The sequence below is a fragment of the Dasypus novemcinctus genome, chromosome 23 (assembly GCF_030445035.2).
Source record: "Dasypus novemcinctus isolate mDasNov1 chromosome 23, mDasNov1.1.hap2, whole genome shotgun sequence".
NCBI lineage: Eukaryota > Metazoa > Chordata > Mammalia > Cingulata > Dasypodidae > Dasypus > Dasypus novemcinctus.
In genome coordinates, this window is record NC_080695.1 from 31,345,224 (window position 1) to 31,372,599 (window position 27,376).

Below are 27,376 nucleotides of genomic sequence, written 5' to 3' on the forward strand. Positions count from 1 at the left end.
AGCCTGGATTGTCCCCGTGGCTCTCCTTGTAGTTCTGTGAGCTCCCCCAGCACCCTCTCTTGCTGGAACATCTATTTTGTTTCGTTATTGCTTAAACTAGCCTGAGTCAGGATCCTGTGTCAACCCAGCACCTCTGGCATTTGGGGCCTACAATAACCTAGGCTGTGCTGCCCCTCTCGTTCCACTTCCTGTTCCCATCCTGGGCCCCCTCTGCCTGGAGGCCCCCCCTCCACTGTCCCTGTGGAAAATCCTGGGCTCCCTCCCAGAACCTGCTCTGGCCTCTGTTCCCTGAATCCCACCCTCCCTCCATCATGGGATCATTTCACACCTCCTGCAGCGCTTCCCACACCCAGTACTGACTGCTGCATCCAGTGACAGCATGCTCCCAAGCGTGGCCCCTGTGTCCTCACTCCCCACAACAGGCAGCAGTGCAATTTGGATGAACAAATGACTTATTAAAGAATATATAGGTAATTTTTTAAAAACTTTATTTAAAAATATTCTAAATTTGAAATTATAGAGAAGTATTTTTAAAAAATGCCCATACTAGCCCAGATACACCCAGCCTATTGGAAGCATTTTCTGTAAGGACATGCATGCACACACGTATGTATATGACTATAGCATTTATAAGTCGAGTTAAAGTGACAGTTTCCCCATGACCTTAAATAACCTAAGTGTTCAACAGCTCTAAAATGTTCACTGCACTGATGGGCTGCCTTAGGATGTCCCCAGTCTCTTGCTATTACAAATAACACTGTGATGGTTCCATTTGGATATGTAGCCTCTGAGACCATCTTTCTGCTATTTCTTGAGGATGGAGTGGGATTGCCAGATGCAAAGGGAAACATTTTAAGGTTCTTCGTTTCAGCTAAAATTCTGCCAAGCTGAACTCCCACCAGCAGGATGACATCCTACCCTCATCCACACAGCACCAGAGTTTTAAACACCTTTGCTAATTTAGTAGGTATCTCTTTTAATTTGTGTATCTTTGGGGTCTGCTGATGCTCAACTTAATTAGGTTTATTCACTTTTAAAATTTCTTCTTTTGTGGCGGGTTTGGAATGAATTCATCTTTACCTGGTGGTCACTTGGTTTTGTGAGTGTTTTCAAACTCCAGACAATCCTGGTGTACCTGTCTACCAGGGTGCTTCTCCCCACAAGTGGAGGGTCTTCTCTGGTGCCCACCCTGGGGCCGTGCCTGCCTGCCTCCAGTCAGGGCGCTGGGAAGCGCCTTATGGGTCAAAGCTTTGAGCAGGCGACAAGCAGCCTCTGCCGTCACTGAAGGCCTGGAACCCTCCCTGGAGAGCAGTTACCTGCGCGGGACGGAAGCTCCGCGGGGCAGGAGGGGGCTCTGGGTGGTGCCGATGGCTGCTCTGTAACTGACTACGGGATGTGTGCACACCTGAAAATCCTCACGCTGGATGGCGTTTGCACTTCACCAGAGCAGACTTCAGCCATGGCAACCTCAGAGACCTCCCCATGCCTTCCCAGTGGCCAGCAGGGGTGGGCGCACCCAAGCCTACAGAAGGCCCCGCCACGTAAAGCGGACCACGGTGCTTACTTGGGCAGGGCGGCAGCGGCCTTCGCAGGGCCACAGAGCCGACACTGCACACGCACCTCCTCCTGGCGCTGTGGGGAGGACGGCCCTGCCCTACTCAAAGACGGCAACACAGGCCCCGTGAAGTACAGTCACTTGCCCCAAAGCCCACGGCAGTTAAGCAGTGGAGCTGGGGTGGGGATCCGGGCACCCCCTCAGAGTCTGTGCTGCTGACCACCACAGGTGCTGCCTGAGGTTTCCTGTGTCCTGGGGCCTCCGGGGGGGCCCGGCATGTCCTTCTGGGGTACAGCTGCCTGGAGCACGCATGCCCATCCCTCAGTGCTGCCACCTGGTGGTGAAGGCGTCTTCAGGGCACAGGCTCAGGCCAGGCACTGAGCAGCAGCCGAGGGGCTCCCCAAACCCTGCCTGCCTTATAGGCCCTTTCCCTTTCTCCCTGCCTAGGACCACCAGAAGCTGACTGAGAAACTCAGATCGAGAGCCCGCACATAATGCCAGTATTTCACCGGGATATACAGGATCTCCCCCGGAGACAGGACGCAGGACAGGAACGGGGCCTCGGCAAACTTGGGAAACTGTTCCAAGTCGGGGTTTTCCACATCAACCTAAAAACAGCAAAAGGAGTCACTTGCCCTGGAGCTGATGGGTCTCGGGGTTGGGGTGTGGGTGGGGGCACCCTGAGCCCAGTGCCTACCTGGCTCGTGTTATGGAGAAGGTGTGTGTCGTGAGGATACAAGGCCTCTGATTCCTGCGGGGAATACAGCCGGATGTATTTCCTCCCCATCACCTGGGAGGAAGGAATCCGACAGCCAGTCAGGTGGGCTCACCGCATGGCCTCACCCCCGCTGCTGCCCCGCTGACTCTGCAGCACCCTCCCTCGCCTCTCCCTGCCTGGCCGCGCGCCCTCCCCGGCCCCTCCCATACATGTGCTCGGAGGCCAGAGCACTACCTTCTTCCTCCCAATACTTTACGGCTCAGTGATAACGTCAGGACACCTAACGAACATGAAGCACTCGACTGTGCCGAGCACTGTTTCAGGTGCTCTAAGTGGATTACTCCAGTTAATCCTCGCAGCAATCCTAGGAGGTGGTTTGGCATCATGCCCATTTTACACATGAGGAAACCAAGGCCTGGAGCAGCAAAGTTGCCCGAGTTCATAAGGCTGATGGGTGACTGAGCCGGTGTTCGTTCCAGGCAGTCTGGTTCCAGAACCCAAGCTCTGGGCCTCTCCACTGTACTGCCCCTGGACTGGTTCACTTGGCCAGAATGTTCTCATCTATGAAATCTCTCTGCCTATGAGAACAGCAACTGCTAGTGTCCCTACCTTCCCAGCATACACACTCTCTCCTGCCTGGGGACTAGGAGGAAACCATCCAATGACTGAGAAGAGCGCCCCCTCCCCTCTCCTGCGAATAGCCCCCACTATCCTTATTTAGGTGGCAGGAAGGAAAAGGACGGCAGGCAGGGTGGGGGCAGCTGGGGGCATTCACACCACCCCTGGAAACCAGTCCCCTGCCCTGCTCCACCCCAAGGGAGGCAGCCAGGATCTCGGGGTGGCCTCGGGCCAGGCAACCACACCTGGAAGGCAGCCCAACACGGGGGGGTGGGGGTGGGGAGGTGCTGGCACCATCTCTCTTTGGTTATTTCTGCCCACAACCCCACGGTCCTGGTTTCTCTTTTGGAGAGCCTGGCATTGAAACACGCACCGTGTGGCCAGGCCACGTGGCTGGGGCGGGAGGAGGGGGCGGCGGCAGCAACCCTCACCTGGGCTAGGAAGTTCTGCTGGGGATCCTGATGGAGAGGAGAGACGGTTCCTTGGGGACCAAACCAGGCGTTGATGGTGATCTCGTCTTCCTCCCCGTCGCCCAGGCAGCAGTAATCGGGGATGCTGATGTCCTGCTTCAGCTCGGGGATCTGGGGGTTCAGAGCAGAACGGAAGGTCCCAGGCTGGGCCTCGGGCACACCAGCCATAAACAGCGGCCCGCCTGATGCGAGAGCCAAACATACTGTCTACTTGTGTAGGAATCCTCTTAGACCCATGCTTCATAGTAGAGGGATTTTAAAACATTTTATAAAACAAATATGTGATTATTAGGAGGAGTGTCATTTTTTTTTTCAGATTTGTTGCAATGTGTATGCATTTTATATTTGTTTCTAAAAAACTAGATTTTGGTGCTTTATTCTTTAAAATAAGCCAGCCTGTTATTTTAGAAGAGTTTTTAAAAATATTTTAAAAAATTTAAATAAGAAAAAGAGAAAATGGGATGGGCTTTTTTATCAAATCACCAGAGGGGAAGATTTTCTAAAATTTACTAACGGTAAGTAAATCACAATTGTTATGTTTTAAATAATTTACATAAAGGCCAATGAACTTGGAAGCTTTTCTGAACTAACTGTGGTAAATCAGGGATTATGGTACAGAGCCTATAAATTAATAAGGAAGCCACTAAGATTTTGTCACAGGAGAAAAATCAAATGATATGTAAAAGAAAAGATAGTTCAACTGATTAGATATAAAGAAGGGTACTTAGTCTCATTGGCAAATAAACCCAAATTAAATCAACAATGAGTCACCATTTCCTGCCCATCAAAATAGCGAAGATTTAAGAAAATGATAACGCCCAGTGGTGGTGAGGATGTGGTGAAAAGGGCGCTCTCGGGCAAGGCTGCTGGTGCCCTTGGTTGGTAAAGCTCTATCTCACTAGCAAGTAGGGACTGTGTAAAAGAGCCTTAAACACCCGTCAAATTCATGTCCCAGCTGGAAATGAGTTTGTGCCATGCTGGTCTGTGCAGAGGCTGACTGATCGCTGGCAAGGTGTTGGAGGGTGCCCAGAGGAGGCGGTGAGTTAGGTGCTTACCTGACTTGCAAGCATGGAGGCTTATCTTCGGGCATCTGCCGCAATGAACAGGCAACACAAGATGACATTTAAAAGAATCCTCGCTGTTCTCCCTTGTGTTTTCTTATACCCCTTCCCCAGCCCCCATGCCCTCTCTGGACAACAACTCTCTCATCTTTGCCTCAGGGAAATGAGGACAAGAGGGAATTCCTGTCCCACAGGCCGGGGTTCTTGGCTCCCTATTCTAAAAGTTGAGGGTGGGCATAAAGCCAGACTGGAGGGAAAAGCAGGTGCCACCCTGAGCCTGTGAGCGAGATGGCCGGTGGAGTGAGGGTGGGTCATATCTCATGGGCAATTTTGTGGAAGCTCGACTCAGTTTACCTCCCCTGGAGGCTGCAGCTTCAGGCCCAGTTGCTTTCTGCTTTTGTGGCTTTCCCACATGTGATCCTTGCAAGGCCCAAACCTAACTGTCTACTGGATTTCCCAAAGCCTCAGCACCCTTGGCCAGTGCCCCAGGCAGTCTGGGAGGCACAAGGTGGTGGCCTGGCCCAGCTTGGGAGAAGCAGGGTCTCGGAATGAAGACCCTTTGGAAGGCACACTCCAGAGTGGAGCTTCCAGCCCCCATGGCTAGGACATGTGGATTCCTTCCAAGCCCTGGAGGGGGTTAGAAATCTCTGGACCAGGTGGCATTTTCCAGGCCCGAGAGATGAAAACTGTTGCAAAGGGGAGGAGTCTCCTCGGGTGTTGTGAGGAAGTGCTCCCAGTCTGAAGGATGCCTGTGGCAGACGCCTGCCCTTCCCTCAAGAACAGTTCCTGGGCTTTCAAGGTTGCTGGGTAAGCAACCACGGGCCACTCTGAAGTGCCGGATGTTCTCCCTGCAGGGAGCTTGGGTCCGGAGGCTGCTCTTCTGTACCAGAAAAGCCTGCCCCACACAGCCCGTGGAGAGATGCAGAACCGCCGCTGGGTGCACGTCTGGCTAGTGTAGGAGATCCAGCGCTGGGCTCCGAGGTCTTGTGGGGGTCCTCAGGCTTTCAAGCTTTTCCATGACTTCAAAAGCAGAACCAAGCAGAAGCTCCCCTTCTCCAGAAGATCCCGGCCCTGTGGGATGCTGGGTGGAAGCGCTGATTGGTTCCTGATGATGTTAACAGATTTCTGAAAGGCAACTGGCTGGCCAGGTCACAGTGGAACCAGAGCCACTGGCGGAGGATTCAGACCCCACAGAATCGGGGCTCCCACGTGACCGATGAGTGAAGGCAGGGCTAGAGTGCTGCAAAAGTCAAACACAGGGGGAGGACTCTGGGAGGAGAGTCAGAAAGATGCTCTTGCGTAAGAAGATGGTGGGAGCCACTGAGCTTCACGCAGGCAGAGAAGACCCCAGGAAACAGGGCAGGGGCTGCCGAAGGCCCCCTTGCACTCGGGCTCCTCAGGCCTCTCCCAGAGGCAGCCGCAGAGCAGAGGGATGAAAGCACACCACTGGGCCCGAGGGGAAAGCACAGTGCCCTCCACCCGCCCAGGGGTCTTCCTCAAGTCTTGGTTCATCCTGAAATTAATCGTGAACTTTGCCATTGTCCCAGTTTGCCAAAGGGCTGCTGACACAAGTTCCAGACATGGGCTGGCTTTTATGAAGGGGATTTATTTGGGGTAAAAGCTTAGAGTTCTGAGGCTGTGAAATGTACAAATCAAGGCACCACCAGAGATGCTTTCTCACCAAAGTCAGCTGCTGTCGATCCTGGCGTCAGCATCATGTGGTGATCGGGCAGGAGGGGGGGTCTGCCAGCCTCTCTACACTTTCTCCTTGAACTTGGCTGTGGTCCATCAGTCAGCACTTGCTGGGCATCGAAAACTTGAGCCTCTTGGGGCTTCTCTCCTTGAGCTCAGCTGTGGGTGAACCTGCAGTCCTTTCTGTCACGTGGCTGAGCTCCTCTTCCTGGGTCTCCATTTAAATAAGACCCAGCAAGAGGGCACAGACTCAACTTAGAGTCAGGCCTCACTGACGCAGTCCAATCAAAAGGGTCTCACAATCCCCAGGAATGCATTAGTTCAAAAACATAATCTTTTTCTTTTTGGGTTTCATAAAAGAACTTCACGCTGTCACAGCCCGCCGCACCCCGCAGCTTCCCCAGCTCATTCACTGTGGCTCTGGAGGCTTCCTGAGCCCGGCATGCTCCAACTGGACCTGGGTCCCGCTGGCCAGGACAGGGAGTGAGAGCAGCCCTGGCCCCGGCAGTAGACAGCAGTGGGGCATCCCTGGGCCTCGGCCCCAAACCCTGCAGAGAGGGGCCCCGACTTGCGCTCCACGGGGGGTGTCAGGCTTGACAAGACCAGCAAAGCTGCTCAGGACAATGGGTCCTCCAGGTTCCCCAGCTCCAGAAACGAGCTGCTTAGGTCCACCTGGGCAGCTTCCCTGGCTGTCCCCTTCCCCAGCCCCTCCCCACAGCTTAGACCGCTCCCCTTACACAGCAGCAGTTCTTCCTGGACCTCCCAGCCGGGCTCCCCGTTTCCGTGTTTGTCTCTCTCCAACTCGTTCTTTAAACAGTGGCCCCGGTGAGCCTCAACGCCAGCCCCTCCAGGGTGCTCCATCACGTTCAGAAAAACGTCCCGCAGCGTCCAGTCCCTCCCTACCTCTCAGGCCTCCTCCGCGACGTCCCCCCTCCTGGCTCACTCTGCCCTGGCCACACTCAACTTCCTTCCGACCGTGACCGCGCACTGCTGCCTTCGCACCTTGAACCTGCAGCTACCCCAGGCTGACTTGCCCCTTCTCGCGTCTCCGCACGGGGTGTCGCTCCCATGCTCCTCCCCACAGAGGCTGCCCACCCCCTGCCTCCACTGTCCTGTCGTGCCGCCTGTTACTTCCTGAGGCCTGCGCCAGCACGTGACGCACGGTGACGTGGGGGCCCACGGGCAGTGACTCCGTCTTTCTCCTCATACCTCCAGTGGCTAACGCAGTGCTTGGCACAGATGGGGGACTCAAAACCCCCGAGGGCAGTGTTCCCAGGCAGGGCCCTGGCCACACACCACCAAGTTCAGAAGGGAAGAAGTGAGTGGGGACGGGGGCAGGGGACACAGGGTGGCAGAGAAAAACAGTTAAAAAATTCCCCCAGGATGAGCCCTGCTTCTATTATTTTAGGTTTTTAACTAGCCGGCTTTCGTAATGTGAAACAATGTGACCACTTGTACACTTCATTTTCTTCTCTTGTTTTGTTGCATTTAAAGTCTATTTCTTCCCATTATGATGACTGTATATACTCACCACAGATATTTGGAAACTATGGGAAAGGAAAAAGCACACCACCTAACGGTCCACAGACAAGCAATCATGCCTCTAGTGGCAGTTCTTCCTGTCCTCCCTGTAATACAGGTATCCTGATGTTCTCTCTCACCCCAAAACACGCAGTCCTGAGTTACCTGTGCGAGCATCACATTTGGGGGCCGTGGACTGCACCCTACTACAGACACAGTTGCCTGGGCCCTGGGGAAAGGCAGATTTGGATGCCGTCGGTCTGGCTGGGGGTGGGGAAGGGGCTGGAAGGATCGGGTCAGGGCCTGCTGCCCCCGCCTGGCTGCCTGGACCCACTCCTGAGTCCTGAGCACACCTGGACCCCTGACTTGGCTCCCCCACCCCTGGGGTCGCCCTGCCCTGCCCTGGCTGAGGAGGGGACAGGGAGCCACGGGGAGTCCCCCTCGTGCCCAGAGAGGGCAGCACCAGTGCCACACCCTCTCCTGCCCGCTCTCATCAGAGCCGAGGATGGGAGCGGAGAGGTGGAGGCTGAGAGAGAGAGGCGCATGGCCTCCGACTTACCTGGTCAAAGAGCTGGTGCTGAGCCAGGTAGCCGGTGTCCCTCGGCTGGTCACAGGAGAAGCAGGGGAGACGACACAGAGAGCTCCGTGAGGATGATGCCCTCCTGGCACTGCCACCGCGGAGCAGGTGCTCAGCACGTGGCGTGCCCCCATCTCGCCCGGTACGCGCCCTGTCCAAGCCCTGCTCCCCCCACAGCACCCGGGGCTGACGGGATCCGCTCTCGAGAGAGCAGCTGGGCCAGGCAGGCGGACGCAGGGCCTGGCTGCCTTCGCCACGACGGTGGTCCTGAGAGGTCACTCCATGCCACCGGGGCCCAGGCTCCTCAAATGAAAAGTGAAGGGGCCGCACATTGAGAAGAACTTCAACAATAAAGAAGAAGCAAAATGGGATCGCAATATGTGCAGCACCGTGAAACTTGCTTTTTTTTTCATGACTATCTCTTTAGGTCAATACATACATTATCACTTTTTGATAGCTACAGTGTTTCATAGACAGAATATATCATTAATTCAACTGCTCCCCGACTGTGGACATTCAGGTTGTTCTGTCACAATATTCACTAACATTCTTGTACAATGGCCTTATATTTCTGTGGTCTAGGGCATCCGAAAGTGGAGCTACTGAGTCAAGAGGTATGTGCATCTTAAACTTTAATAGCATCTGCCAGGTTATTTTCCCCAAAGTAAAATCACTTCTACTCTTACCAACCATTACTGTGCTTGCGCATTTTCCTATGTCTTTGCCTGCACGGGATGTTATTGGATATTATCATTTCATAAGATGTTTTGGTACTTGGGGGTGAAAACTGGGCTCCACAATGCTCGAGGGGTTCTCTGAAGATGGCTGAGGGCCTCTGGGGGGGCAGTGGAGGCAGAGCCTCGGGCTCTGGGTCTCCCTCTCACCCTAAGACCCAAACCTTAGCCCGAGCTGACCCTTCTCTGGACTGACGAGCTCCGAGGAGCAGCCATGGTGGGAGTCTGCAGGAGAGACCCGAAGTCCCTCGAGCCCCTTTCCCAGCATCTCCTTCCCGCCTTGTCTCCTCCCTCCCTCCCTCCTTTCTAGCAAAGGCTCCTGAGAGTCTACAGCGTGCCAGGTCCAAGCTCTGCACCACCTCTGCCCCCACAGACCCCGTGGGCTGGGGCCTGCCATCTGCTCACCGAGCGCTGACTGCCCAGCCCGAGCCGAGTGCGGGCCAACCTGAAGCCTCACGAGGACGCTGTGGCCGAGGCGCCGCTGTCCTCACTTTACAAGCCAGGGAGCTGAGGACCCGAGAGCTAAGTAACCAGCCTCACAGCCAGCGGGGGCTGAGCTGGGCTTCCAGCCGGTTCTGACAGGACCCAGCCCACCTGCCAGTGTGCTCTGGGATGCCTCTCTCCAGGCACCAGGCTTCCTCCCAGCAGAGGGGACAGCTGAAGGCCTTTCCGGCAGGTGTGCTCCTAAAAGCTCAAGTGGACAAGCCAGCACGCCGGGTCTCTAACCCACGGCTCCCGTTCCCAGACCTCCAGGCAGGAGGGAAGTGAGCAGAGGTGAGGTGGGGAGGGGATGCGTGCAGAAGGCAGGGACGGAAAGATGTCTGTGAGCACTGATGGAGGAGGCCCCGGCCCAGAGGACGGCACGAGGGCCTGCGGAGGAAGCTGGGAATTCAGGAGCGAACGAGAAGAGTGGGAAGGGAGGCCCCTCAGGAGTTGGCCTGCCGGGCTAGAAGGCCAGGCGGGGAGCTCTGAGCCCATCAGAAGTTTAGTGACGGGGCCTGGGGCCGCCCGGGCAAGGTCGCTCGGGAGGGCACGGAAGCGGTGCAAACCACTGCGGCTAAATTCCCTCCCGCTCTCAGGCGTCTGGGACCCCAGGTCCTAGGGGGACCCCAGATCCTGCCTCAGGGGCCGGGCACCCGCTCCAGGTGTCCCTTGTTCTCAGCCAATAGGAGCAGCTCAGCCGTCTACACTTCATGACCTGGGTCGCAGGAAGAGGAAGCCACCCACGGGCCCTTCTGTAAGAATCTGAGCCCAGACAACGGTGTGGCCGCTGTGGGAAAGAGCCTGGCAGTTCCTCAAAAGGGTGAACGGAGAGTTGCCATATGACTCAGCAGTTCCACGCCTAGGTATATACCCCAGGGAACTGAAAACGTACGTCTAGACAAAAACTTGTACGTGAAGCTTCACAGCAGCATTTTTTACAATAGCCAAAAAGCGGAGACAGTCCCAGCGTCCATCAACTGATGAGTGGAATATTATTCATCCATAAAAAGGCATGAAGCACTGATCATGCTCAACACGGACGAACCTTGAAAATATCATGCTAAGCGAGAGAAGCCAGACCAGAGGGCCACACAGGGTATGAGTCCACTCATAGGAAATGTCCAGAACAGGCAAAGCCACAGAGATGGGAAGCAGGTGAGCAGTCACCAGGGGCTGGGGGAGAGGAAGGATGGAGCAGCTGCTGACGGGTTGGGGTTTCTTTTTGGCTCATGGAAGTGTTCTGGAATTAGACAGGGGTGACACCCACACAACCTCATGAATACACCAAAAACCACTGAACTGTACCAAATAAATAATGAAAGCACGAGAGAGCCTGCCTCCCTGCCTGCCCAGCCACCTGCCGTCCTGTTCTGGCCATCCGAGAGGCCAGACTCTCACAGGCCGACGCCGTCAGGGAGCTCCCAGGGTGACACACAGAGGCTCTTTGCCCAAATGGAATGTGTTTCCGCTCCTGAAGGCATTAGGGGAAAGGAGTCGAAAGGACATACCTCGCCGACGACGTATGTGCTGATGAACTCGCTGACCGTCATCAGTGTCTGGGACCACTCCTCGTCGGTGTACCTGGAACCGACTTCCACCGGAACAGTGCGGCAGCCGGCAATTTCTTGGATATACTCCAAACTAGCAGAAAAATATGCACCGTTATCATCACTGCCATCACCGCTAACACTTACTGCCCGGCCCCTGTGCTAGGTGTGCTTCATTGCACGCAGTCTCTCCTAGAATCCTCACAAAATTCCGCCCGAAGAGCGCCCACGTGACCAACGAGGAAACGGGCACAGAGCGGTGCGGTAACCTGCCCAAGGCGCTGTGGAGCTTGGCAGATAGGTCCACCATATTTGGTTGCTAAAATTGTTGCTGAGCTGCTCTATTTCCCTAATGGCCAAGAGCCTTCTAACTTCTGTCTTTGCTCATGTTGTCACTCAGCGGAGGGACCTTCTTTGTGCCAGCGGGGAGCAGGCAGGGGAGGGGGTGAGGTGCCTGCCTCTGCTCTCTGGAGGCCTGGGACTGACTCCAGGGTGCCAGCTACAGAGCAGAGGACCTTCAGCAAGTTACCGACCCTCTCCGGGCCCTGCTCCTCCTCTGTAACCCGGGGGTGGGGGTGGTGGTGACAGCACCTGCCCTGGGAACCAGTAAGGATAAACTGAGGTAAAGCAAAGCACAGCGCGTGCCTGACACGAGTGGAGAGTACGCGCTGTGACGCTGGCGCCTGTGGTCTGAATTCCTCGCCCACAGGTCTCAGGGGGAGTTGCTCCCCCACAAAACCACTGCTGCAAAGACAGGCCGGCCCAGCAGCCTCTCGTGAGAAGCACGGCTTCACGTCCCGAAGTAGGCACAGTGTGGGTGACGGTGACCCTCCCGCTGCTGGTTCTTCCCACCCCCATGAATCAGAGGAGGGACTCGAAGGTAAGAGGGTGACACCCCGAGCACAGCCAACACGGGAGACCATGGATCCCACTGAAGGGGAGGGCGGGCCTGCTGGGTTCTTGTTTCTACTCTTAAGCCCCAGAGCCCCTGAGAATGTTCCCCCGAGTACCTAGGCTCCGGCAAAAGTGCACAACAGATTTAACGTTGACTTCCATTTATACACTTGTTCAAAAACTGCTGAGGGGAGAGGGGATGGGGTCTATGGGAATCCCTTGTATTTTTGATGTAACATTTACGTAACCTAAAACTTCTTTAAAAAGAAAGAATAAAATAAAAAAATAAAAGGTTAAAAACAAAACTGCAGAGGGCAGGTGAGCTGTAGAAGGCAAGAATCTTAGCATCTTCAGCATCTGTTCTGAGCGCTGGCCTTTCTCTTCTTTAACCCCTCAGCCACGGCCCCGGGGTGTGCAGTGCCTGCGTGGCTGTCTTCCTTGGGGGACGGGAGGAGCCAGGGGGTCCCGGAACAGCGGCCACCCACCTCCACTTCCTCATGCACGGCCAATGCTCGGCCACACCTTCCAGGATCACAGGCCTCTGAGGAACCAAAAAGTGCTTCCTGAAATACTCGAGGGACGGGCAGTGGAGCCGGGGGACAGTTCCTTCTAGATCCACATCTGGAACAGAAACCTGGTCATTCCTTGCTCTCTGTTGAAAAACGAAACAAAACAAAATGACAACCACCAAGAAAGGCATTCCACTAGGAACTGGCGTGAGTGGGAGGTCAGCTTCGGTGCCAATAAAAGCAGTAACAGATAAACTCAATAGTACAGCAACCATTACTACTGTCTACTCATCACGCCAGGCTTTTTTCTTCACCATTAAAAATGTCTGCTAAAATTATAAAAGTAATATAGTGCTTTTATGGCAATTCTGTAATACAGAGGAAATCTTATCACTCCAAACTGCACTCTCCCCCTCTTCTCACACACCTGTCTGGCCCACTGGCGGCTCTACTGATAACAAACAAGCAACCCTGCCTCTCTTCCCACTGATTTTCGCAAAGCCACTTCCATGGTGCCACCAGCCCTCAGAACTCCTTAGGAGCAGCCGCATCGTCATCTACTCAGCCATCTCTACGAGTGACTTCCTGCCTCTGAGTGTGTGTCCTCGTTCAACAGCTCAGCGCCCAGATTCCATGTGAGGCTCCTGCCTGGCCCGTGTCAATGACTGCCCCTCCACGGGACCCCAAGCCACTTGTGAACGTGAGCAGTAACAGCGGTGGCGGCAATGGCAGTGGACGTTCCTACCCGTGCGTGGGGCAGGTGGGCTTTACCTTCAGAGGCCCCCCTCACCTACGCCACCACCCGTCAGAAAAAACCCGTGGTAGCTTCAGTGGAAGGTAAGCTCCAAGACAGGGCGAGGGCCGTTCTGGGCTGGCCCCAGCCCCAGGTATGTCTGGGCCACTGCTGGTGACCTGTAAGGCTCAGCACACCCCGTCCTTACGGACAAGGCAACGGGCCCGGTGGGGCCAGGGCACTGCCTGACTCACACCTGGTGAGGCCCGGCGGGGACTGAACCCAGGCTGGCTGACTCCACTCTGCCAGACACTGCCAGTCACGGCCCCATGCCGGGGGACCGCCTGGCTTGAAGTCACCTCCGTGCTCCCTGGGACAGACTCAGTAGGGGGGAGTGTGACCCATGGGGCGAGGGGACAGCTACCTGTCCCTCGATCTGCACGTTCAAAAGGCCGACCGACACCACGCCCTGGGCCCAGGGCTCGCTGGGGAGCCCTTACTAACTTAATAGCCCAAAGGCGTGCCTTGCTGCGTTTGCTATTTGCACCTTTTCTGAACCATTCCTCCACGTCTGTTTAATATAGCTAGTTCCTCCTCATGCCACTTGTGAACAGTCCACCTCCGGAAGCCCAGGTTCTTCCTTATAGATTTGTATAATAACTCCTTATATAATAGATATTTATGCGGGTATGTTTGCTGCCAATTTTTCTTCCCACTTTGCAGGATTTCATTATAGTTTGGCTACATGCATGTGTGTTCAGTGACATCTGTTTGCATTTCTGATATAAAAATCATACTCACTGTAGGAAATTCTGAAAATACAGGAAAGTATTTAGAAAAATGCCCCTTGGTCTTAATTCCTTCCTTTCTGGGGGCCGGTCCTCTAACCGCCTTTTCACAGATGAGGAAACCGAGGCTCAGTGGCGTTAACTGCCTCGCTCAGCACAGGGGGACTGGACGTGAGCCTGCGATTTGGCGCTGGGGTTTGTGCTCTTCTGGGTGAACTATCCCCTCTGCCTTTGGTGCTCTTTGGCACTGACACCTGCAAGGATCTAAGGAACGTGACAGACCGGTCGCCTGGCATGGAAGCTGCCTGGTCAGAGAGGCTCAGCCGGGCTCAGCCGCCCAGAGGCACAGGCAGCCAGAGACGTGGGTGATGCAAGAAGCTGGCTGAGAAAACGCTGGAAGAAAAGGGCTTCACAGCGGCGGCTCTCGCCCACACGATCCCTTTGAGCTGCTTCTCTCAGGAACCACAAAGCTGCCACCTCCCTCCTCCCCAAAAGGGCACTGCTTTTGCAGAAACTGAAGGAAAAAAACCCTTTGTTTTTGAGAAAACGGACCGAGCTGCTCTATCTCCAAACTGAACAGACACTTTTCAGTCAGAGATGAGGTGAGCGTGCTGCGGGAGCGCTGACGAGCCCCTCCCAGGGAAGCGGGGGGCTAGGACGTGTGAAGGGTGGCGGTGACATCTCACCCCCTACCTTCCGGCCGGGCTGCGCCGGGGGCGGGCCCTGGGCGGGCCTCTTTCCCGGGGGCAGGTGCGCCTGCAGGACTGCGGCGACCCTGATGAGGGCGTTCCCGAGGATGGCCGCCCCCATCAGCAGGCCCAGGTCACAGACCCGCAGGGCTGCGGTGGCGGCGGCGGCGGCATCGCCGGGCACCTCGCACAGGCACACGGCTTTCAGCAGGCAGCCGAAGGCGTAGACCCGGCGCCAGTCTTTGTCCACGTCGCGCCACGTGCCCGTGTTGAGCTTCTCCCACGAGTAGTCGAGGATCACCTCGCTCTCCTGCAGACACTCACGCCTCCTGCCCGCGCAGAAGAGCTCGGTGGCCTGCCGCAGCAGCAGCACCACGCTCCTCTCCACGCTCTCGCCGAGGTCCAGCTTCAGGCCTTCTGGGGTGGGCGGCAGGAGTGCCCTGAGGGCCTCCCCGAGCTGGTGGGCACCTTCTGCCATCTCGCGTGCCGCCAGTGCAATCTGATGCCTGCCTGGTGGAGAAGAAAGCAAAAGTTACAGGCGGTGCCCGGCCTTGGTCCCTTAGACACACGTTCCCCACTGCAGCCTGTCCTTGTCTTTTGTATGTACCTGATCTGCAGTGACAAGGCCCAAACACTGTGAGGGCAGGACCCCTGTCACCTGTCTCCTCTGAGACTGGCACAGTGCCTGGCACACAAAGGATACAGGGCAAGTGTTTGTTCCAAGAGCAACATGTATTTCCCTTCTGCCTGGAATGACACCCTTCCTGTGCCTGGCAAATTCCTATCCAATCTTTTTTTTTTTTTTAAAGATTTATTTATTTAACCATCCCCCCCCCCCCATTGTCTGTTCTCTGTGTCTATTTGCTGCATCTTGTTTCTTTGTCCGCTTCTGTTGTCAGTGGCACGGGGAAGTGTGGGCGGCGCCATTCCTGGGCAGGCTGCACTTCCTTTCGCGCTGGGTGGCTGTCCTCACGGGTGCACTCTTTGCGCGTGGGGCTCCCCTACGCGGGGGACAGCCCTGCGTGGCGCGGCACTCCTTGCGCGCATCAGCACTGCGCATGGGCCAGCTCCACACGGGTCAAGGGGGCCCGGGGTTTGAACTGCGGACCTCCCATGTGGTAGATGGATGCCCTAACCACTGGGCCAAGTCCGTTTCCCCCTATCCAATCTTTAACGCCCACTTTAAATGACCTGCTGAGTGAAACCTGCCACGAAGCCCCAACAGTATTTTGTGTCCCACAGCCCTTGGGGTACATATGTATTACAAATAACTGCTTTTATCTGTCTCTCCAATGCTAGACTGTGAGCTCACCCAGGGCAGGGCCTATCCCATTTCTCTCTATTTCCCTAGCTAAAGGCAGAGCCAGGCACATAGTAGGCACTCAGTCAGGGTGTGGAAGGAATGAGACCTTAACTTCGCAGGAAGAAGCCTGGAACATACGGAGAGAAAACACGTCCAGGTGGTGCCTGTGGGGGCGTCGGCCTGGGAGCTGGGCCTGGGCACAGGCCAGTCCTCAGGACAAAGTCCCGGAGGGGGCCCGGCTCCAGGGCTCCCCGGTAGTTACGCGGTTCGCCCGTGCTGTGTTCTCGTGTTCTGCTGCCAGCTGCTCCACCCCCACCCGCGTTCGGTCCTAGGCGTTCCAGAGTCTGCTCTGTGCTGGGGGCAGGCAAACTTCTCCAGTAAAGGGCCAGAGAGTAAACAGTTTAGACTCTGTGGGCCATAAAGTCACAGGAGCAAGGACTCTGCCTTTCTAGCATAAAAGCAACTAGCCACAAAGGGGCGTGGCTGTGTTCCAATATAACTTTATTTACAAAAACAGAAGGGCCAGGGGTTGCCCGTGGGCTGCAGTTTGCCAACCCCTGCCTAATGGTCACCAAAAGCCATATGTCTCCCCCACCCCCCGACCACATGGTTAGACTGCATGTCCCGGCTCCCCTAGAGCTGGATGCGACCACGCGACGTGAATGCAGGTGCGGCTGCCTCCTCGGGGGGCCTGGCGCATTGGCACCTCATACCCTCCTCCATCCACTGGCTGGAAGTGAAGGACTCCGAGGTCCTAGGAGATGACAGAGCCACGAGACGGGAGAAAAGCTGCCCGGGAAGGCCAAGCAAGGCCAAGAATGAGCCTGTGTTTAGCCACCAGCATGGCGGTGGCGCTTACGACAACGGTGAGGTGGCCCTAAGACGGTGCTTCTCCACTGTCGAGCAAACAGGCAGACAGTGCAGTGGGCATCTGTCGAGTTTGAGTAGCTGAGAACCCCTTTCTCTTTGCCTTCAGCTACCTTATCTGCCCATACTCCTTTTGGAAGAAACCATGAGATAATAAAGGCACGTAATTTTAAGCTGCTGAGATTGTGGTAATTGGTTACGCAGCGATAGGTATCTAATAAACACCCTGCCTAGACTTCCAGAACAATCCCTAACACACATGCGAACCGGAAGCATGGCTTCCTTTAGCTCTAACGTGTACGAAGAAGCCAGCAGCAGATGGGGAGGCCAAAAGATGTGAAGGACATGCCGTGGATGTGGTCCTGCAGGTGGGCTGGGCGCCGTCATCCCTGCTCCTGGGCTGCACCCTAGCTCCTCTTCCCCCAGATCAGAGTAACAGCGATGGCAGGCAGGGTGCTGGAAGCACTGCTGAGATTAGTGCACTCAGCCTCACAGTGAGCCTACGAAGTCGAACGCAAACAATTATGAAGCATTTACCCTAAGCCAAGAATCCACTAAGCACTTTCCACTTTTAATCCTTACAAGAACTCTAAGAAGGTATCAGCACCCCCGTTTCATAAACAAGGAAACTGAAGCAGAGAAGTTAAACTTCCTCAAAGTAATCCACTTACCACGGGACAGAGCTGAGGTTTTCAACCCACAGGACCTGGCTCCAAATCCATCATCTTATAAACGAGGGAACTGAGTCACAAGATCACAAGCCTGCAGGTGCTTTAGCTGGGAACCTGGGCTGTTTAACTCCCAAGAAAAGGATTTATTATTACCATTCTGCAGAAGAGAAAGGATGCATTTTTCTCATTTGTTATTATTTTCAAAGTTCTACTTCCTGGGTCTGTCCTGAAGAAAAAGAGACATTCAGAGTTCTTCCTAGTTTTACAGCCTCTAGCAAGGCCACCATTCCCTTCCCTCTACTTTTATTTGTCCCACACAATGCCATAAAGCAGATAGGGCCATGATCTTTTCCCCTACAACCCCACCACACTCCTCCTACCCCCATCCCCCAACTTCCTATTTTACTGATGAGGAAATTAAAGCCCAGAAAAAATGAAGGGCCCTCTCAAAGCCCCACAGTTAATCACTGTGTGGGAAAATGGACTTAAATTCTGGTCAATCTCCATACCCTTCCCTATGTGCCTATTATCTAGCATGTCCCGCACAACCCTACGAAGTGAGCTTTACAGATGAAAACTGTGAGATCTGAGAGGTTGGGCAATTTGCCACAAGTTCACACAGCCAGTGGCGGGTCTATCCAGAATGCTCTTGGGCCTCTGGGGTGAAGACGGCGCCGGCTTCGCCGACCACTGTACCCACAGAGCCTCTCTCGGTCCGTTTCACACGGACGTCCCTCCTGGTTTGCTCAGTGAGTGCTGGGACTGAGCGTCCAAGTGGCCTGGCCCCAGCATGCCGTGACCATTTCCATGACTAGCTTCCTGGAGGGTTTGGAAATGCCTGGTGCTGGCTTCGTTCACAGCCTGCCTGGGCCGCTTCCCGGTCTCACCTCGCAGTGTGGCCTCACCACTGCTCACGCCCAAAGCAGCACGCGGGCCTTCAAAAGGGACCTGTCGATTGGCCTCCCTGGTGGCCCTGTCTCCCCAGAGTGTCCTCACTGAGCCTTACAGAGCAACCAAGAGAAGTCTCCTCCTGAGCACCTCAAAGACCTCAAAAGCCTCATCTCCCAGCTTCTCACAGAGAACTATAAAGAGGCCTCCCGGAAGGCCACTTATTTACCTTCCTATAAAAACGACTTCCACGGAGGCCTTACGTCCAGCTTTGTAAACTGGTCTCTTGGAGCAGCCTTATAAAACATCCTCCAGGGGTTTCAATGGCCTATAAACCAGTCTCCTCGGGATGCAGATTTGGGTTTTGTGAACTGGCTGCCCAGGCTGACCTTACAGAATTGCCCCCTGGAGGGCTTGCTGGGCCTTGCCGAGCCCAGCTCCCTAGATGGCCCTAGGTGCTGTTGTGTCAACCAGCCCTACGACATAGCCCTCATCCCTCGACGACCACAAGAACGTTTTCTGGGAAAAGGCCTCAAGTTGGCTGCACAGAACAGTCCCCTCTTGCTGTGCGAAACAGTCTTATCTGTCCCCCCCTGGGTTTTATCCAGAGTTCCTCAGTGAGTGGCTTACGTAAAGGCATTTAGAGAAACTTATGATGACATTGTATGACAGTTCCACGATGGAGTGTAGGAGAGCCGCATGAGTTTCCAGGTGTCACAGTGGCCTCCCAAAGGCCCTCGTGACTGATCCTAAATGCCAGCCTCCCAGAGGGCCTATGTCGGCAGCACGAGGCAAGTTTCCGGGTCAGGAGGCCTGTGGCCTTGTCAGCCTCCACATCTTAACAGCCTGTTGCCACGGCCCCCCAGAACCTCTTCACTTTCACCTTTCAAATAGCTGTGACATCAAACCACCTCTGGGGGAAAGAGCTGCATGCTGCTATGTCAGTCTTCCGAAGTGGCCTCGTGACCAGTTTTAAAAACTGGTCTCCTTCTACCTGGAGGCCTTGTCTGAGGGCCAGGTGAGACAGCCTCTCAGGATCTCAGGTTCTGGCTTAGTTTTACAAACCAGTCTTCCAGACTCTTTACAATGCCTGGAGCGTCTTCTGTTGGTTTTATCAGTCAACCCTCCAGAGGCTGCCTGATGTTGGCTCCTGTCAGCCTCGTGAAATGGCCATCTAGGAGAAAGAGACTTCATCTGGCTGCACGGAACAGCCTTCCGAGGAGCAGGCCTCACGTGGGCTGTAAGAAGCAGCCTTCAGACAACAAGCCATTTGAGATGACGTTCCAGGCAAGGGCAGGTATGGGCCATAGAAAGCTGCCTTTCTCCATGCCCTCGTCTCCTGGCTTTACCCATCAGCCTTCCAATGTTTCCATGTCGCAGTCTGATAAAAAGGCCTCTCGACAGTTGTACCAAGCAGTTTTCTAGAGAAAGGGATCAGTGGGAGCAGCCCCGTGGCCTGGCTTTACTGAGTGGCTCCCCAGACCTCCTCACTGACCTGTCTTTCACGAAAGTTTGTATTACACAAACAGCCTTCCAGAGGGGGGTCAGCAGATGCCATATCAAACACCCTTCCAGAAGGGCCTCCCAGAGCACCACATAAAAGGGCTTATCGCGGGTTGTATAGTCTTCTGGTGGTCAGGCAGAGGTGGGTGAATGATAAAATTTATCAGCTAACCCAGAGTGTTATCAATATTTATGATCAGACAAGTCATAAACTGGTATCATTCCAGGCAAACTGACACCTAAGGTCATGCTAAGTATAGACAATATAAAAAAGCATGAGTGACATTGTATCCTCACTTCATATAAAGTCAATCTTCCAGTGCTCAACAGGTATTGGTTTTAAAAGATCTCTTATAGCCAAAAATGGATTAGCATGGCGGCGGACTTAGCCCAGTGGTTAGGGCGTCCATCCACCACATGGGAGGTCCGCAGTTTAAACCCCGGGCCTCCTTGACCCGTGTGGAGCTGGCCCATGTGCAGTGCTGATGCACGCAAGGAGTGCCCTGCCACGCAGGGGTGTCCCCCACATAGGGGAGCCCCATGCGCAAGGAGTGTGCCCCGTAAGGAGAGCCGCCCAGCGTGAAATAAAGTTCAGCCTGCCCAGGAATGGTGCTGCACACAAGGAGAGCTGACGCAACAAGATGACGCAACAAAAAGAAACAGAGATTCCCGTGCTGCTGAGAACAGAAGCGGACAAAGAAGATGCAGCAAATAGACACAGAGAATGGACAACAGGGATGGGGCGGGGGAAGGGGAGAGAAATAAATAAATAAATCTTAAAAAAAAAATGGATTAGCAGTTATGTACGGCTGGGGAAGGACAGAGGGATTGAGAAGTGACTACTAAGGGGTTTTTCTTTTTGAAGTAAGGAAAATGCTCTAATATTGATTGCAGTGATGAATATACAACTCTGTATATCTCAGTCTACATGTAATACCAGGAGTTAAAAATGCTTTTTGACCTGAATAAAAGGGGGAAACAGAAAGGACAAATGAGTTTATATGGCTATGAGTCTCCAAAAAGAGCCAGGAGGTTATCAGAGGGGTTGCCTTTATGCACACCTGAGCAGAGTCCCAGAGACAGATAAAGTAGATACAACCCCAGGTATTGGTTCTTCTGACGGCTACAGAGACCCACAGGTTCTATGGTAATGACAGATGGAGCTCAGTGCCATGTCAGTTGGCCAGACTTTGGAGTTTGTGCTTCTGTGTGATGGAGCTGGACTTAGATGTGATCTTTGTTCACAAGTCTCTCCTGTTACTTTTACCAGAACTGTCGTTGGTGCTGGGGTTTAGTGTATACTCAGGGGACCTGAATCTCTGCACTGACCATGTGATAGCCAGGCCCTGAGCATCAACAGACTTGCAGCTCCTACACTCTCGTTTATTGGACTTACCGCACTCAGCTAACATGGAGGTGAAGAAGGTCAACCACTACACCAGGGAGCCAAGAGTGCCTACAACTGAAAGCAGGAGGATTGCATCCAGCATCCATGTGGAATCTAAGCCCCCTCTTGATATAGATGTAGAGTGGACATAACCATTCCAAGGTCCACAGGAGGGAGGAATAGAGTATGGATTAGAGTGAACTTACTGATATTCTATTCATGAACTATTGTGATTTGTAATCAAGGAAAATGTGGCATTGGTGTGGAGAAAGTGGCCATGGTGGCTGCTGGGGGTAGGGAGTGGAAGAGATGTGATGTGGGGGCATTTTCGGGACTTGGAGTTGTCCTGGGTGGTGCTGCAGGGACAATTACCGGACATTGTATGTCCTCCCATGGCCCACTGGGTGGACTGTGGGAGAGTGTGGGCTATGATGTGGACCATTGACCATGAGATGCAGCGGTGCTCAGAGATGTATTCACCAAATGCAATGAATGTCTCATGATAGTTGAGGTTGTTGTTATGGGGGGAGGAGTGGGATGGGGGGGTATATGGGGATCTCATATTTTTTTAATGTAACATTAAAAAAATAAAGACCAAAAAAAGAGACTATGGAACAAATAGTAATATGAAATGGCTTCTACATCACATAGCTAGCAAGATATAACTAAAAGTAAAATGGAATAACTTCCTCATTATGTCAAAATATAAACCACCAGGTAGTTGATGTATATTTGCCACTGTTGATAAATTATCAAAACTGTTTACATATACATGCTATTTCCTTAACTCTTACTTCAAAGTAGACTATCTTATTATGAAAGAGCATATCTCCAAGAATTAAAATAGCAATATGCTAGAAAAATATTTTAGGATTATCATAAAATATTGAGAGTGAGTTATCTAGCATACAAAAAACCTATAAATTGTGTAGTGCAAAGTGTAAAACATAGTGTGAACTATAGACCGTACTTAGAAGCAATGCTTCAATACAGGTCCATCAGTTGTAACAAATGTACCACACTAATGAAAGATGTTGTTAATGGGAGAAAGTATGGGAAAGGGAGGAGGTGGGGTATATGGGAATCCGCTGTATTTTACATGTAACATTTATGTAATCTAAAATGACTTTAAAAATTAAAAAAAGTTGAAAAAAAAAGAAAAATATACAACTCTGATTATATTAAAAGTCATTGTACACTTTAGATGGATTGCATGGTTTGTGATATCTTTCAATAAAATTGATTTAAAAAACAAATATTGAATTGCACATTTTAAATGGTAAATTTTATGTAATGTGAATTTGATCTCAAAAGATTTTTAAAAAAAGATCACGGAAGTCATAGAAGGCTTCTGTATGTGCATGGCTGAAGATGTCAGGAATACAGTCTGCCTGAACGGTCCTGGGTCCTGGCTTCACAGCTAGCCTTCGAGAGTGCCAAACATATTGTCCTCATGGCATGGGACAGCTTCAGGGCAAGGTCAGGTACAGGCTGCATAAAACAACTTTTCTCAGTGGACTGTTGTGGCTTAACAATTCAGCTCCTCCAAGCTCATTCCCTAAATTGTTTGTGTGGGAGTATGACCCAGCTCTTGGAAAAGGGGTCAGATAAAGGTTGAGACCACGCAGAGTGGTTCTTGTCTTGGACTTATAAATCAGCTTCCCCGAGTCCCTCAGGTAGAGCCTGATGAAAAGGCTTCTTCCTGGTCATGTTAAGGTAGCCAAGTATAGTATAAAACAGCCCAAGTGGACTCAGGCCCTGACTTCTGAAGGTCACCAACCAGACACAGCTTTTTATTACAGACCTTATAAACAGCCAAGTGGGTTCCTCCTGGCTACACAATAGAGTTGTCTAGGAAGCCACCAACCACAGTCATCTGAGTTCTCTTAAATGAGCTTTCAAAATCAGCATCTCGAAAGTACTTTCCAGAGACATCTTTCAAGTTGGCTGGTAAAAAGACATGCCTGAGAATCTCACCAGGGTTCCCAGAGGGTCTGAGGTTTGCCACATCAAACAGCTCCTGAGAGCCCCCCAGAGGTCTCAGGTCGACCTGAAACAGCCCCTCTGAGAGCCTCGTGCTTGTTTGGAGCCTTCCAGAGGTGGCTTCCACCATCGATGGGCCTCCATTTGGCTTTCTGAGAAGACTGCCCAGTTAGTCCCTCGATTTTAATTGTGGCAGTATTCCAAAGAAACCGTGCAAAAATACCTTTCTTAAGGGCTTTGTAAAACTTTAGAGAACTTCGGTTATTTTCCAGAAAGCCTCACCGGATGGCACAGGGTGCATCTGGCTCTATAAAGAGGCCCTCAGTTTCGGATTTGTGCCGTCCCCGGGGCCGCCAACACCTCCTGCCTCCTACTTTGGACTTGCTGGTTGATCCTTCAAAGCACGGTGACTTAATTTCGAAATTGGATCGAGGCCACTTAACTTTGCTAGACGCTCTCAGTTAATAATGCCCATCGACATAGAAAAACCTTTCCTTGGGGCTGGGTCCCCAGATATTTCACACCAACCTTCCACCCCGAGCCCTCGGACCCATTCCCTCCCCGGCGCCTTCCCCAGGGCTACAATTTTCGCGGTCCACATTCGGGACCCAAGAGCTGCAGCTTTTCCAGGAGCCCCACTCCAGGGTAACCACCCTGGGAACAGCAACTGGGAGCAAAATGACAAAGCACACGGCCGCGCAAAAGCAGTAGAATCACACCCACGCGACACCGAGAGCTGCGCAGGCGCAGAACAAAGGACAACCGGCTCTCTCTCACGCAGGCGCAAAGCGAAATTACTGCCCTCCCCTCCCCAGGCCGGCCTCCTGCGCTTCTGCCGAGCGAGGGCTCCCGGCTCTTTCATGTTGCTCAGACTGACCCCTGTGCCGTTCGCACGGTTTCGATTTGTCCCCGGCGAAGACGTGTCTTGTTCGGCCCGGACACTCCGGCTCTCTCCCTCCCCAGGTAGCCAAAGGCTAGCACGAGGAGCGTCGATCCCTCACGCTGGCCTCAACGCGATCGAGTGCCTAGAGGAGCGCCGACTGATCGATGCCGTGGCTCCGCCCCGCGCCTTTGACCCGGCGAGAGCGTGGCGGCCGCTAGGAGGGCTGGATTTTTCTCTTGGTTGTCAATTCCCTCCCGATATCGCCTTCTTCCTCAGCAACGAGAGTGACTTCGTATAACAAGCAGTTTGGCATCTACCCTTTACTCTAATACAGAAAATTTGGATTGAGCCCTCTCCTAACCGGGCAGTAAACCGAGGTTTGGTGAAATACTTTTATTTTTGTAAAGTCACAGACCTCCAATTTGAACTCCCATGTGCCAGAATACACAATCGGGCCATTTCTCCCCTGTCACTGCGTGGTGCAGGGGTCACTGGAAACTGATTTTTGAGCTCACCATGAGTGGGTTCCAAGGACACAGCAGGCCTTTTGCAGCATTGAGCAGAGTGAGCAGAAAGTTCTGTGCATACTGGATTGGGAGTCTGAGTAGGAAAGGGAAGAGAATTCATTTAGTGGTTGTTTTAGTTTGCCAAAGGGCAGGCGATGCAAAGTACCAGAGTTGGTTTTTATAACGGGCAATGTATTAGTGTAAAAAAACTTTCAGTTCCAAGGCAGTGAAATGTCAAGGCACCATCAGAGATGCCTTCTCACCAGTCATGTGCCGTGTGGTGACGCAGGATGGTGCGTGATCTCTGCGTAGGTCTCCCCCTTCTCCTCCAGGCTCACCTCCTCTCCCTGCTCAGCTGTGGGCAACCGGGCACAGGGCTTGTCTCTTTCCAGGCCTCCTCTCTCAGCTGCTCTGGGTTTCTTTGTCTTTTTGCAGCTGTGGGTAAATCTGGACTCTTTTCTCTTGCAGGTGGCCAGAGTAAATATGGCAGAGCTCCCTTTTTCCTGTGTGTTCTATCAGTATGAAGGTGGAGACTCAACCAGAGTTATCCCTCACTGATGTAGTCCAATAAAGTAAACCTCACACTCACAGGAATGGATTAGTTTAAAAACATAATCGTTTTCTTTTTGGGATTCATGAAAGAACTTCAAACTGTCACATTCCACTTTCTGAATCCCAAAAAGACATGTTCTTTCCAAATGCAAAATACATTCATTACCTGTCAATATTTCAAAAGCCTTAAATCATTTCAGTAGCACTGCTAAGTAAATAATCAGTTATAGAGATACAGTCTGTCTTGGGTCAAAATTCCCCTCTGGCTGTAGATCTGTGAAATTTAGAAAACAAGTTATCTGCTTCCAATATAAAAAGGAGGGCCAGTCACAGGATAAATATTTGTACTATCATAAGGAGAAATTGGAAGGAAAACAGGTATCACAGGTCCTAAACACTTCTGAAAACCTGCAGGGTATATTCAATTAGATTTCAAAGTCTGAGAGTCATTTATGGAATGATGGTTTCTTCTTCTTGGGGCCTCATGGGGGCCCATCCCTTCCAAGGGCTTGCCGGGCAGCCATCTTCTCCGTCCCACCCTCATTAAGCATCTGGGTGCCAGCCAAGCCCTCAACCTCACCCTCCAAGAATGTTAGGGTGATGCCTACACTTTCCCCAATGTCGGGGGAAAATCTCAGCCCCCTAAATACAGTGGGGGTGGTGGTAACATTCTCCCTAATCTCTGGCTTATGGGCCCAACCACCTCAGAACAGGGGTTGGTGACTTAACTTTCTCTAATCTATGGGAAATAGGCCCAATTCCCTCAGAGCAGGGGTTGGTGACCTAACTCTCCCCAACCACCAGGGAATGTGCTCCACCCTCTCTGCAGCCTGGAGTGACCAAACTCTCCCTGAACAATGGACTGGGGGAGCCACCCTCTTCAAATGCTGGGGCAAATTCACCCTTCCCACACAAATGAGTGGGGTTCCTCTCCTGGCCCTAGAAGATGTCCCAAGCCCAAGCCTCAGCTTCCATGGTTTTCCTCTTGAAGCTATTTTTCCTTTAATCTCTCCCTTCCTTGTCTTTTCAGTCCAGGCTGACAGTGAACTGGTTTATACAGACCTTTCAAATAGCTTGTTGGTTTTGCATGCAGTTCATAGGGGCCTGTAGCAGTTTGATATTATTTATGATATCCAAAAATAGATACTGGATTATGTTTGTACATTGGTCTTTTCCTCTGGGCATATCAGATTATATTGGATTCAGAGGTTTTACTTTTACTTGATTAAATAAAGATTAAGGCTTTGATTGGGCCAAGTCAGCAGGACGTTGAGTTCCTGCCCCCTTGGTGGATGGGGAGTCACAGAGAAACCACACCACAGAGAAGGGAGGTTGGGATTTTGGATGCTGGAACTCTGGGAAGTAAACACACAGGAGAAGAATACAGAGGAATAGAGATGGCCCCAAAACACAGCAGAGGCCCCGGGAAGAGAGAGACCCTGAAAGTCTAGAGCTGTCCTAATGGAGAGAACAGAGAAGCTGAGCCCAGAGAGGAATGAGCCCCGGGAGAGAGACAAGGCTTATCCCAGCCTATGATGGTTAGGCTAATGTGTCAACTTGGCCAGGTAATTGTGCCCAGTTGTTTGGTCAAGCAAGCACTGAGCTAACTGTAATACAAGGGCGTTTATGGATTTTAGTCACCATTGACTTTACTGCAGTGGTAAATCATAGATAGCTGATTACAATTACATCAATCAGGGAGATTGCCTATCAGCAATGAGGGACGCTTTATCCAATCAGTTGAATGCCTTAAAAGGGGACGTGATTCCAGCATTCAGGGAGAATTTCCCAGCTCATCTTTGGACAGCCAACATCTCCCAGAACTTGTCAAGAACCTTCAATGGACTTTCATCGGAGCCCCTGTTGCAGCCTGCCTGTGGAACCTGGACTTGTGCATCGCCACGGTCATGTGAGAGACTCATAAAATTGCATACTATTGACAGATATCTCTTGTTGATTCTGTTTCCCTAGAGAGCCCTGACTAATACAGCTTGGTACCGGGAGTGGTTCTTGAGGAACAGAGTCTTAAACATGGGGTGTCTGAGGTGGATCTGGGCATTTTGTAATTGTCTTTCTACTCTAATTGGACTCAAGGGTATTGACGACTCCCTTTCCAATAATGAATAGGCTGCTAACAGTCCATGGAGGGAGTTGGCAGTTGAGATAAGCAAAATATCATCACTGGCTTCCCCTACATCCTCATTTATAAGAAGCAAGGATCTGGGTAAGAGTGCTTTCAATACC

General features: G+C 52.6%; 1 protein-coding gene across 5 annotated transcripts; it reads right to left on the reverse strand.

The window, feature by feature from the left end:
* Nucleotides 1-471: 471 nt before the first annotated feature.
* On the reverse strand, nt 472-24,233 carry KDM8 (lysine demethylase 8). Of its 5 annotated transcripts, none has more exons than XM_058286162.2 (8): nt 24,069-24,233; nt 14,594-15,099; nt 12,356-12,522; nt 10,938-11,070; nt 8,195-8,239; nt 3,323-3,472; nt 2,253-2,345; nt 472-2,163 (listed from the first exon to the last, which is right to left on the reverse strand). In XM_058286162.2, exons 2-8 carry the CDS (start codon nt 15,065-15,067, stop codon nt 1,999-2,001), a joined length of 1,227 nt encoding a protein of 408 aa, XP_058142145.1. In that variant the 5' UTR covers nt 15,068-15,099; nt 24,069-24,233; the 3' UTR covers nt 472-1,998. The 5 variants fall into 5 exon arrangements, with proteins under 5 accessions (XP_058142145.1, XP_058142144.1, XP_058142148.1 ...); XM_058286161.2 differs by lacking the exon at nt 24,069-24,233 and adding an exon at nt 17,105-17,192 and having other exon boundaries at nt 14,594-15,095; XM_058286163.2 differs by lacking the exon at nt 24,069-24,233 and adding an exon at nt 17,105-17,192 and having other exon boundaries at nt 1,869-2,163; nt 2,253-2,306; nt 14,594-15,095.
* Nucleotides 24,234-27,376: the final 3,143 nt, after the last annotated feature.